This window comes from Carex rostrata, chromosome 3 (assembly GCF_964058835.1).
Source record: "Carex rostrata chromosome 3, lpCarRost1.2, whole genome shotgun sequence".
In the NCBI taxonomy this organism is placed as follows: Eukaryota; Viridiplantae; Streptophyta; class Magnoliopsida; order Poales; family Cyperaceae; genus Carex; species Carex rostrata.
Genome location: NC_135920.1, coordinates 8,738,514 through 8,752,590, shown reverse-complemented (window position 1 = coordinate 8,752,590; position 14,077 = coordinate 8,738,514). Strand labels below are relative to the sequence as shown.

At 32.4% G+C, this 14,077-nt stretch overlaps 1 protein-coding gene across 1 annotated transcript; it reads right to left on the bottom strand.

The window, feature by feature from the left end:
* Nucleotides 1-5,214: 5,214 nt before the first annotated feature.
* Nucleotides 5,215-7,519, bottom strand: LOC144551304 (tubulin alpha-3 chain-like). The gene is made up of 5 exons (XM_078299223.1): nucleotides 7,254-7,519; nucleotides 6,946-7,160; nucleotides 6,509-6,708; nucleotides 5,838-6,346; nucleotides 5,215-5,743 (listed from the first exon to the last, which is right to left on the bottom strand). The coding sequence occupies exons 1-5, from the start codon at nucleotides 7,364-7,366 to the stop codon at nucleotides 5,425-5,427; spliced, it is 1,356 nt and encodes a 451-aa protein (XP_078155349.1). The 5' UTR covers nucleotides 7,367-7,519; the 3' UTR covers nucleotides 5,215-5,424.
* Between the last annotated feature and the right edge of the window lie 6,558 nt (nucleotides 7,520-14,077).

Here is a 14,077-nt window from a genome sequence, read left to right as displayed (position 1 = left end):
TCGAACTTCCATTTCCAGCACTAATATCCAAACATTTAAAGCTCTGTTTATAACATTTTACAATGCTACTCGCAAGCATTTAAACCTCTGTTTGCAAGCATTAAAATTCTAAATCCGTATAGTTTTAACTCCTAACTACTTTTGTTTTCAAGCCAAAAACGAAAAGATTCCTTTGACCCACTTTTTTTTTTCTCTGATCATTCTCATCCATTTCTCGACGATCCGTGATGAATTTTGCGAATCTAAAAATATGAACGTTTTTTTATCCAATTTTCTCTTTCAAATAAGGTCCATGAAGAATAACCTTCGAGTTATATTTATGACGTAATTTTTTTTTACCACTTTAAATCTTTGTGACTTTTAGTTTTTTTTTTTAATTTTGATTCAAAATAATTTAAACCTCATGTACAAGCATATAAACCTCATTAATAACACTTTAAATCTCTAGAATAATACATATAAAGCTCATGTACAAAGAATTAAAACCTTAACAATACCATTTCAAAGCATATAAACCTCATGTACAAATAATTAAAACCTCAACAATAACATTTCAAAGCATATAAACCTCAACAATAACACTGCATTTATAAAACATATAAATCTCATGTACAAAGAATTAAAAATTCAACAATAACATTTCAAAGTATATAAACCTCAACAATAACACTGCATTTACAAATCATATAAACCTTGTGTACAAAGCCTTGAAAATTTTAATGGTTGTAGACTGAGATTTAAAAACTTGAAAATTTAAAGTCTCATGAGTTTTACTGTAAAATTACTCAAAAGTATTTCTTCATGGATCTTATTTGAAAAATAAAATCGAATAGAAAACGTTCGTATTTTTAGATTCGTAAAATTCATCATGGATCGTCGAAAAAATAAATTATAATAATCAGAGAAAAAATAAAAAAGAATGGGTGAAATGAATATTTCCGTTTTTGGCTTAAAGACAAAAGTAGTTAGGAGTTAAAACTATGCAGATTTAGAATTTTAATGCTTTCAGACAGAGGTTTACATGCTTGCGAATAGCATTGTAAAATGTTATAAACATAGCTTTAAATGTTTTGATTAACATTGGAAATATAAGTTAGACAACATTGGAAGTTTTTTCTGTTATACTACTTGGGAGATGCGCTCGGATATAATGGCTTGGGGTACCAGAACATTTCTCTACGAATAAACATACGATTGTGTTTTTGTGAGATGGACAATTAATCCAACAAAAGCATTAATTATTGCATTATTCATAATGAACGGTTAAAAAAAAATGCAATAAGTAGTAACCAACAATGCAGATGGCATATCAAAATTAAAATTATTTGATCTTATTATTTTCAAAATTCTAATACTTAAATATAGTTTTATTGTATAATTTAAATTAAAATATTATAAATATTGTAAAATTGACCTTTATATATATTGTTAAAATTATATACGATTGACTTCATATTTTTTTTTTCTGTTTGACTCTCATAACTTAAAAGTATGTAATTAGAGCGGAGATTTTCAAACTTTGGAAAATCAAACACACAATAAGAAATAATTATATAAATTTTGTATACTAAGAATTAAATCAATTTATAATATCCATAACTTTACTCATAATTATATAAAATATCATACATATATACACAACTTTCTAAGAAAATGAAAAAACTTTCTAAGAAAATGAAAATCAATTGATTCCATTTATTGTACTTAACTCCGTCACTGTCTAATCATGTATGAAAATTTGGTGATGCTAATTTATCAAGCTGAAACTTGGAACGAACTCAAACAAGCAAAGCATGCATGTATGATGTATCTCTTTAGAACGAGATAATACATTAAATGAGAATTTGTCCCTTTTGTGGAGGAAAAGAAAAGAGAAAAAAAAAGAAAAAGAAAAAGAGAGAGAAATGCCGAGCTAGCTGACGGAACCATTCCAACCCACTGCAACCGACACCAAATTATGATTCTGTGGATCCGAAATAAAACAAAAAAGATATAAATCATAGAGTGGATATCATATAGCCTCCAAAGAAAACAACATTTGAAGCAGTAACCACAGTAACAAATGAATAATTTGGGCTCGGTTCGGCGAGGTCAAAAATTCGTGTTTCAGGAATAATTCAGATATAATTCGGAAATGATTTGGAATTATCCAACCAGATATCATAGTCCTGCAAGATAGTAAAATATATATATATATGTAGAGAGAGAGAGAGATGGACTATGGTGCATTGCAATGAATGGAAGGGTTTGTGCATTGGACCATAAATCTAAAATTCAAAATTCAAATGGCCAATCCAAACCGTTCATCTTGTTCTCCATATTAATATGTGATTGAAGACCAAATTTTACATTTTTCTGATTTTTTTTTACTATTTATTAAGTATTTTACAAAATTGTTGATCCAACGGTGGCTGCTGATTTTACTGTTTTGTTAAGCCACCGTTGGATCAACAATTTTGTAAAATACTTAATAAATAGTAAAAAAAAAATCAGAAAAATGTAAAATTTGGTCTCCAAGCACATATTAATATGGAGAACAAGATGAACGGTTTGGATCGGTCATTTGGATTTTGAATTTTAGATTTATGGTCCAATGCACCAACCCCTCCATACATTGCAATGCACCATAGCCCATCTCTTTTTTTTTTTTTTGAAAAACTTGGCAGCGGCTGCCAAGGTGCACCATAGCCCATCTCTTTCTCTCTCTCTCTCTCTATATATATATATATATATATATATCCATCGTGGGATCAACGATTTTCAAAGTGGCTTAATAAATAGTAAAAAAATTTAGAAAAAATGTAAAATTTGGTCTCCAAGCACATTTTAATATAGAGATCAACTTGAACGGTTCGGATCGATGTTTTGAACTTTGAAAATTGAAAAACAAATTGGTAGCACCAAAGCTCAGGAACTACCACTTTGATCTTAGCCAACCTCTCTCTCTCTCTCTCTCTATATATATAAAACAGTCGATCCGAACCATTTATCTTGTTCTCTATATTAATATGTATTTGGAGACCAAATTTTATATTTTTTGGAATTTTTTTACTATTTTTTTAGATTTATTGAAAATCGCTGTATTTTTATGGTCCAGATTTGCTGAAAATAGCGATTTTCAATAAATCCAAAAAAATAGTAAAAAATTCAAAAAAAAATGTAAAATTCGGTCTCCAAACACATATTAACATGGAGGACAAGATGAACGGTTCGGATCGACCGTTAGAATTTTAAAAAGTCAAATATTGAACCGTTGCACGGAGGCCCTCTATGCTACGCATAGCATGCTAGCATATTCCTATATATATATTCTGAGAAAAATTCGGAAAAAATTCGCGAATAATTCGGAAAATTCAGAAAAAGTTCGTAAAATTCGCGAATTATTCGGGTTTAATTCAGTCAAAATTCGGTCAACTGAATTATTCGACGTTCAGTTCGATATCACAAAAAAATGAATTATTCAGATATAATACGAATATAATGCGAAAATCTTATCAATATGCCAGTAACTACTGACTAGCGGCCAGACATGCAAAACAAAGTATAGTTGCCTGGAATTCTGGATGGCCACACATACTCGAATTTGTTTTATGACAAAATTTTGTTCTCCGCTTACTCTCCTTTTCCAAATCTATCTTAATTACATTTTTGTAACTTTTTTTGTTAACTTTCTATTTTTTATTATTTTAGTATGTGTATTATTCTTTTTTCTATTTTTTTTTCTTTACTTGTTTTTTCTGACAAAATTTTGTTCTCCTCCTACTCTCCTTTTCCCAAATCTATCTAACATTTTTTTTTGACTGAATTTCTATTTTTTTATTTTTTTTAGTTAGTGTATTTATTCGTTTTTCTATCTTTTTTTCTTTTAGCACATACATATTTGATGCATTTATTCGTTTTTTTAATTGACTTCATACTTAAAGAACTCGAGTCTTTATAACCGTGAAAGAAACAATTATTTATGATATTTTTAAATGGTTTAGTATTTACAAATTAAAGTCTTAATACTTGAAGAACTCTAGTCGTTATATTAAGAGGAAGTTTCAAATGCTTTCATTTTTTTTGTGCCTTCATCATGTTTTTATTTGTAAGTGTTTTAATAATAAAATTTTAAACTTATTATATATCAAAATAAAATTGTTATATGTAATTTATATTATCTTTTTTCTACATGCAGATAAGAAAATATTATTTTTCAAATTTATTTTTATATGAATGCATATGTTTTTTTTTAAGGCTATATGAATGCATGTGTTGAGAGGCGGTATCTTTTCTCTTCTTTATTCTTATGGTTTGGAGGTATAATCATCAGCTGGTGATTTTGATTTTCTATCCAAAATTCTTACAAAAGTAATCCAAATTTAATAATTATTAAACTTATATAACATCTTTGGATATATGTTATTGAAAACAATATTTATGTCAATATCAATGGAACATGCATACATCAATGCATGTCAGAAGAGTTGAAATATTCTTTTGTGGATAATTGTAATCATGTTTCTTAATTTTCTCGCCTCTGAACATGATCATTATCACCATCTGAGACCGAGTAACCTTTGTCAATCAAAAAAAAAAAGAAAAAAAAAGGGAAGAAACTTTTTATGAACTGGATTGACATCTTAAATCCCAAAACCAATTAAATCAAGCTGGTTTGGCAAGCAGGAGATGAAAGTCCCTGCGCCAAAAAATAAATCACCAAAATACAAAGAGCCTATTTGGAAGCACGACTAGAGTTGTGCTTTGTTCATGATCTGCACTACACAAAATTTAATTTTGCTCCTGTCAATCCAACCTTTTCGTTAAGTTCTGTTAAGTTGTGCTCTCATCTCATGTTAATTTTTCTTGATTCGCCTTTACCATTAATTTATCCCTTTGTTTTTTACTCCAAGCTCGGCTATTCATTCTATGCTTGGGTATAATCTTCACCATCTCAATAATCATGTAAATTATTAATATTACTATAATATATTACAGAAAAGTGAAAGCTTTACAATAAAATGACTTCATTTTTCTCAGCTTAATTTGATCGACCAGCTGCATTGTACGACTTGGTTCTCCTCTCTCACACAGAAATTGATTAATTGCTTACAAATATTCTAGATTCCGTTTAATTGCTTATATGTGGTTTACTAGTTGCAATGTTTAGGTGCATATATTTTACTGACCCAATAAATAAGGATACAAATTTGATCGAAAGAAGAAGGGAACACATTTACAAATGGTACAAATTGATTCGACTATAACTTCAGTTCATTACATCCTCAAGCAAAAAAAGATTGAAAATAGCTTTCATACACCATGCCACAATAAAAATATAAGCTACACAACAACAAATAAACTTACAACGAATTGAACTCATGAAAAGTAGAAACAATTTCGAAGCGCGTTTACGAATTACAAACATAAAAAATAAAATATAATTTAATAATCTTCACCCTCCTCTCCTTCGTAGTCATCCTCACCATCAGCCCCCACCTCCTCGTAATCCTTCTCCAGTGCGGCTAGATCCTCACGAGCCTCAGAGAACTCACCTTCCTCCATACCTTCACCAACGTACCAGTGCACGAATGCACGCTTCGCATACATCAAATCAAACTTGTGGTCAATGCGCGAGAACACCTCGGCTACGGCAGTGTTGTTGCTGATCATGCACACAGCTCTGCGTACCTTTGCCAGGTCACCACCTGGGACCACTGCTGGAGCCTGGTAGTTAATACCGCATTTGAATCCAGTAGGACACCTTTAGATAAGATAAGAACATCAGTTATACCTAGCTGTCTTGTAAATAACATCAGATTTTAAATAGATAAATACGGAACACTTTTCGTTCTTACCAATCAACGAATTGAACTGTCCTCTTGGTCTTGATTGTGGCGACTGCGGCATTGACATCCTTTGGTACGATATCGCCACGGTACATCAAACAGCAAGCCATATACTTCCCGTGCCTTGGATCACACTTCACCATCATGCTTGAAGGCTCAAACACAGCTGTAGTGATCTCAGGCACTGACAGCTGCTCATGGTACGCCTTCTCAGCTGATATAACTGGCGCATATGAAGAAAGCATGAAGTGAATGCGGGGGTATGGTACAAGATTGGTCTGGAACTCGGTGATGTCCACATTTATGGCGCCATCAAAGCGGAGAGATGTGGTGAGGGAGGAGATGACCTGGGAGATGAGGCGGTTGAGGTTGGTGTAGGTCGGCCTCTCTATGTCAAGGGATCGGCGGCAGATATCATAGATTGCCTCATTGTCCAACAGCACAGCGACATCTGTGTGCTCGAGCAAGGAGTGGGTTGAGAGTACACTATTGTAGGGTTCGACGACAGCAGTTGATACCTATATTACATGAATTGATTTTAGAACAAATTCTCATTTTAATCTGTTGAATGCAGTTCAATTTCTATGATGTTAGTGATAGCCATACAATTTATATCATCACTGGGGTCATTTGACCCTTATTTAAACCCTGATTCTTAAAATTACAATGTACTTAATTACCTGGGGTGAGGGATAAATGGTGAAACCAAGCTTTGACTTTTTGCCGTAGTCAACAGATAGGCGTTCTAGGAGAAGAGATCCCAATCCAGATCCGGTACCACCACCAACTGCATTAAATACCAAAAATCCTTGCAATCCTGTGCACATGTCTGCCAATTTGCGGATCCGGTCGAGGCAGAGATCCACAATCTCCTTACCAACTGCATCAGATGATATTACCAATGTCAGATCAGTATGAAATTGGTCAATTCAGGGTAGTCAGATCTAATTATACAAAAAAAAAAAGATAAAAAACTTTGACTGTGTATGGCTTTTCAATCACAAAAATATAATTGACCAGAGATCCAATGGACAAAAAACTTAACAATGGTAATTGTAAAAACCAAAGAAGATCTCAAACAAATCTACATCTCCAACTGTTTATTGCATCTATTTACCTGTATAGTGGCCTCTAGCAAAGTTATTCGCGGCATCCTCCTTGCCAGAGATGAGCTGCTCCGGGTGGAATAGCTGGCGGTACGTACCGGTACGTACCTCATCAATCACAGTTGGTTCGAGATCAACAAACAACGCCCTGGGCACATGCTTCCCTGCACCAGTCTCGCTAAAGAAAGTGTTAAACGCATCGTGCGCGACCCCTACAGAAGTATCACTGCAAATAAAAATTCAATTAATTGACATCAGAGTAGAATGTAATTGAGTAGATAGATCTAAAGGATGTGAAATTTCGGAATGAATCAAGTACCTGGGCATCATGCCATCGGGCTGGATACCGTGCTCAAGGCAGTAGAGCTCCCAACAAGAGTTGCCAAGCTGGATCCCAGCCTGACCAATGTGAACACTGATAATCTCTCTCATTTTACTCTCTGTAGAGGAGGCAAGATCTCAGAATGGAGCAATGTGGAGAAGAATAGAGATGCGAGAGAGAGAGAGAGAGATAAGAATGGTGGAACGGGACGGGTTTGGGGACAGCGCAACGAATGAAAATAAGACAGTTAAAGAGGGGAGGGCGACAGCGAGGATGGAAAAATATTTTTTTTAAATTTAAAGTCTCGATTCTCTGAAGTAACTCAATTTTTATTTTAGATTCAGACCGTCCGATCAGAATCTGTGCAATCCGATCCGAGGTAGAATGCATGGGTCCTCCTTTAATAGTCGTGTCAAAACAGATCTGACGATCCAGATCTAAACTCAAAATTTGAGTTACTTTAGGTGATTTGAATTCAATTATAAAGGGGGTGTAAAATGGGAAATAATGCAGAGCATGAGAGGGAGGGAGATCGAGCCGGCTCCTCTTTCTGTTTTATTTATTTATTTAATTATTTATTTTTGTTTGTTTTGGTTTTGTTTATGTTATTGTTGATTGACCGGAATTAGTTAAGAGAGAAAAGATCTGGCTGGTGCTGCACTGCAAATTCCGGATAAATTTATCTCTTTCTGTTGTTACTGAGTAGTTAGATGATGGTTCGGGTCAAAATCTGAGCTGTTTAAGTAACAAACAAACAGACCGCATCTGCTTAATTATTAGTAGAGGGATCCGAGGCGCTGTATAATGGAGCAACATTATGTCCCAGGAATTTGATCGCAGATTCAATGAGATTGTGGAGACCTATAAATTGGTGTGGCAAATCTATCGACGGTACCAATACTCATAGTGATCACACAACTCGTGTTTATTCACGAATTATTCGTGTTTTATTTATTTTTTACATTTTTGAACTGAACTCTGAATAAAACAAAAAAAAATGCATAATAGGTTTCATTCGCGAATAAAACGCGAGTCATGAATTATTAGCGAGAAAAACACAAAAAAAAAACATGATTTTTTTAATTTTTAAAATAGTGTCATTGACTTTTAACATCCCTAGCGTCCGTTTTAATTTGATACAAATCTTAAAGCACACCTCCCTATAATCCAAATAGTAGGAGTGAAAATGGAGCGGATAGTTGTTAAACTACATTGATATCTCTTTTTTTTTCATTTTCCGACTACGGATGTGGAGCAGATATTAGACGGATACGGATACGGGTCCATATCAGATCGGATATTAATTAAAATAATATAAAAATATTAAACAATATTGAAACGTAAAACTATATTATTATTTTTATTCACGCAGATATTCAGATATCAGATATCCACGTCTAAATTTTCAAATACAAATCGGATATTATCCATACCGTTTTAACCGCTACCAAATAGACAATGAAATTATTTTGGCCTGGCTGAAAGAAAGCGTAGTACCGCAAATGATATTTGCGCAGAAAAGAACAATCTATATTGTTAAATTTGTATCTTTTGGAACATTCCGTGGAAAAAGTTGCAGAATCAAAATTCAGTATTTTGCCAATAATAATTTGAAACTTGACTCTTATTTTATGCAAAAAAAAAGAGTTATATCATTGATATGAATTGGGTGTAACTAAATTTTTTTGATAAAGGGGACTGAAAATTAAATGTACAATGTGTGAGTAGAATTTAAACTCAAGACTTTTCAACTACATAATAAAATTCTAAATACTAGATTACAAGTAGATATTTGATTATTATTGAGGGGTCTGAAATATATAAAAAAAGTTATAAAAAAACAAAATTTAATTAAATTTTAATATACATAATTAAAATTTTAAAATCATAGGGGTGGCTTAGCCACCGAGATTCACTCCTGGATACAAATAGAAAATATTATTCATAGATTGTTATGAAAAGTAATCTCATATTTTTTTTTAAAAATAAATAAAAGCATTATAGGGTGTTACTAAAATTTTCTTAGATGAAGATAAGAAAAAAACATTAAATATTGACTACTTGCTATTTGAGTGATCACTATATGCACATGTTAATGTCAAATTTTATTCTTCATCATTATTAAAATAATGAAGATGGTCTAGTTAGGCATGTATTTGATTATATATGGCGATTCTCATTTTCTTAGAGGTCGTTGCTCTGGTAATTTTGAGAGAGAGACCTAGCACGATAAAGAGGTTAATTTTTTTTTTACAAGGTTTAAAATTTGGAGGGAAGAGTTCCCTAAGTTTATAAAATAGATTTGGATCCCATCAAAGAAAATTTGCTCGGTAAGTTGAACTTTAAATTTTACATAATTTACGGCGTTTAGTACTTGTTAATTGATATCGAGGATGGTGATCAATTGATTTTGGTATACGGGATAAGCGTTACCTCCTCTTCCTTGATATGTAACTCAAAGCAATTTTGAACAATGAAACTAGATATGCTCAAATGCATGCCTATGGGTCAAAAAAAAAAAATGGGCAAGATTTTTTTTCAATGAACGATATTAATTGCTTGAATCAAGCATATTCTCAATATGTAAAGGGGCCAACTTAAAAAAAAAAAAGATGCTAGAAAATATACATAAAAATTATATATTTTTTCAAATCGTAGGAGTTACCCCTCCTAAATACGCTCCTGCTAGTCTCTGGCATATTATTGTGACCTAATATATATTACTATTCAAATTAAAAATTCAGAGGAGAATAAAAGGTATCATATGAATATTTAAAATTAAGAAATTTGACTCTTATCTTTATCTTAAAAAAAAAAAAATCAAACAATCGTTTAAATGTACTTGTTTGTTTGTGTTTAGATATGTATATATGATTCTTGCTCCTCTCCATGGATGGGGCAAAAATCGAACACGGCATCACGGCCTTCGGTTTATAAGAGGGATGTGAATAGAATTTCAGCAATTAATTGAAAATAAATTTCAAAGCAGAATTTATCGACCTATAGATTTCCTAAAGCAACTTCTGTATCAATATTAGAGTGAGGTTGTGTTACTTTGCAATGAAGTTTTCAAGGATAAGTAGATAAGAAAACACCCACAACACTCGGAAATAAATCTCCTGCGATCAAAATTAGATGAATATTACTTTGAAATCTCTGATTTTTCAAATCTAACCATTCAACTTTTTCTGTGTACGTATCTCGAAATAACTAGTTTGTCTGTGCATACATCTCAAAACAAATCAACAGTTAGATTGGGAAAAGCAGAGATTTCAAGATACTGTTTATCTGTTTCGGATCACAGCAGATTTATTCCCCACAACACTCGGTGTAAAAAAAGAAACACAAAAGCATAATTTACAGTTTACCCCTCGGCAAAATGAGAAATTGAAAAATAATAAAAACCACCAAATTAGCATAAATTTAACCACATTCTCATTTTCTGAGCACATCTGACTGCCAGTATCATAGGGGGTATTCGTTTCCCCTAAAAAAACAATTGTGTTTCGATGCTTCCAAATGTGCCACACAGTGCATAATACCCTTGCTGTCAATTTATTTTTGCTCAAAACTAGCTCTTCAGTAACCAATAGAAAATTTTAGAGGCCTACTAAAAGCAAATTTAGGAGGACAATGCTCAACCATGAAATTCTGAAAAGTTTACAATGCTATTTGCATGAAGAACATGAGCAACAAGGGGCATTTCTGGTAAAACATGAAAATAATAAGTTCTGCGAAATCAAAATTGATATCAACACTAGATAGTTCGGCCATCAATTTCCACAAAAGCCAAACCTGAAATTGATGATAGAAAGAATCAATGCCCCAAAAGATGATTTCATTGCAACCCATGCAAAGAAAATGGCACAAAATCGGTGCAAACATTATCAACTTAAAAGAGACCAATTTTAGTGGGAACGAAAAAAACAATAAAAATACTTACCGTAAATTAAATTTGGAAGGCCTATGAAGAAAATAGAAAATGGACTAGCAGAAAAAAGTAAGAGGCGAAGAGAAAAATGCAAGGTGTATGAAGAAATGAGAGAACGGACTAGCAGGAGAAAAAAATAAGAGGCCAAAGAAAAATTAAGAGAGTGGAAAAATAAAAAAGACAATCAACTTCTTTATATTTCTATCTTTTATTATTTTAACTAAAGATTTAATTATGGTTAATTTAAGAATTATTATGTAATGGATAAAAAGGAAAGAGTTTAAGAGTTTAGAGGCAAATTAAATATATTTAAGTGTTGAAGGAGTATATAAGAAATTAGAGAAGTCTATAAGAATATACTAAAAATTAATTCTTCTATCTTTGCTTTTCAAAGTCAAAATAATTGATTCAAACCTCTTAATATGACCTTAATATGAAAATACACTTACAACCAAATTTTACAATTTTGTTTAAATTTTTTTAACTATTTATTTAATATCGGATGGTCCAAAATCTTTAGATAATATTATTTTTTACATATTAAAAAAAATAAAGAAATGTAAAATTTAAGTCCAAAGTACATTTATAAAGACCATGTTGAACGATTAAAATTGATGGTTTGAACTTCAAAAATATAAATATAAATTTATAATACGGATCTAGGTGTGCATTGCAAAATACCATAGCCTCAATCTTAATATTATGGACTATAGCTCTCTTGTTCTTTCTTTGTGTTATTATTTTTCTTTCTTTTTTCGGATCATCCCTTGCAATTAGTTATTCGTAATTTTTTTATTTAATGAATGCTTAGCAAGCAATTGGCTTACATTTTGCCAACATTTAACTGTTTTGTTTTTCTCACTTTAAATTTTCTGTGCCGTTTCCCAGGGAGGGGGTGTGAAGTGATCGAGGCTCCGAAATTTGTATTAATAGAAAAATAAATAAATAAATATTGATAATAAAAAATAAATTCAGAAAAATTCGACATATAAAAAAAGTGATAATCTCTATAACGTTCAGTGGACATTATAAACCATCACGAAAAGGTTAACTCCTAACTAAAGAGCAAAAAAACGAAAAGAAAAAAAGAGACTTCATTGCCCATCACAAACAGAGAGGCGAAAAAAAAAAATCCTAGACGTTTTTGTCCATCATGGCCAGAGAGGTGGAAAAAAAAAAGAAAAGAAAAATATTAATCTTACTTATCCCGTTCAGCTTCTGTATTGGTGCATGAGGTTTAATTATGTAGTTCATGAAATAGTTATCTTTTTGCAGCCTCAGTTCTCGGCTTCATGCATAGTTCCAAGCTACATAAATAAGCTAACAAGGAAAAGAACTCAACAAGAGAAGTTTTTTATAATTAAGCTAACAACTTTGGTTTAATTATGTAGTGCATGAAATAGTTCAGGTATCTTTTTGCAGCCTCAGTTCTCGGTTTCATGCATAGTTCCAAGCCACATAAATAAGCTAACAAGGAAAAAAACTCAACAAGAGAAGTTTTTTGTAAGCTAACAGCTTTAGCTATTTATAAGCTCTTAAACTTAATTTAAGAACCAATTTCTCACCTTTGTATTTCTTTTCCACCTTTCTGGTTGTGATGGACAAAAATGTATAGAATTTTTTTTTCCCACCTCTCTAGCCATGATGGACAATGAAGTCCCGTGTATTTTCTTTTTTGCTTTCTCGTTGTTTAGTTAGGAGTTAACTTTTTCGCTAACTTGGACGTGATGATCTATAACGTCCACTGTCATGTTTTTCTTATATGTCGAATTTTTCCGAATCCCTTCAACATTGTCAATATTTTTTGTTTTTTTTTCTATTAATAAAAATTTGTGGATCGAGGCTAGAGCTATTTATTTATTGTTTGTTAAGCTAAAATAGATTTGTCTGACGTCAAACAATTTTGGGCTAGTTTCTTCTATAATACCCCTAAATTCTATTTAATTTTCTTATTCTCCTTTCTACTCGATCTTTCAAATTTTCTTGTAAATATTTTTTATATACTCATCAGATCATAAGTTCATAACCTTAAATTTAATAATAATTATTCTCTTAAACAAATATTATTCAACCTTATATCAAAAAAGAAATGATAAATATGCCCTCTTATCCTCCCTGTACTTTTTCGCGCCATCAGGTTTACTGTCATTTTTCACTTTCAGGTCATTCTACTGTGCTGGATTTCAGCAAAGCTCCATCATTCCCGAGTGTGTATCCTCTGAGATATCTCATATTTTGCGTGACCGACGTGTCCGGTGCCTATTTGGGGGCGACGCAGGGGGCCAGTATTATTTGAGCTTTGAGATTTGCGCATAATGTATTACAACGGTTGAAATTTTCCAAAAAGTAACGCAAAATATGAGATATCTCAGAGGATGCGAATTCCATCATTCCCTGACTTGTAGCTCTGGGTGGTCAGATGGGTATTGGATCAGATTCGGTCCGATATTCGATCGGAGCCCTCCGATTCTCGTCAAGATTTGTGCAAACTTGATTGGAGCGATTCTTAAAGTTGCTGCACAAATTTTGATGCGGATCGGAGGGCTCTAACTGGAAATTGGACTGAATTTGGTCCCATGGACTGTCCCCGGTTCCCTCTGACTTGGCCCTTGCTCCTATACCAGCGCCTCTTTTCTAGTCCAATCCCCAAAATTTTGAGCGCATAAATACTACAAATTGTCAGAAATTAAAGTCATGGAGAAAGGGTAAGGAACTACTGGTGATCAGTACTCATAATAATTCATATTTTATCTAGATACCCTGAGATGTAAGGCTCATCAGTAGATTTAATTGATTAATCCCAACATTTTACCAGAGATTGTCCAAATTAGTATTAATATGCATAATATGTTTTACTTTATTTATCTACTGTCAACTAAAATTCAATCCA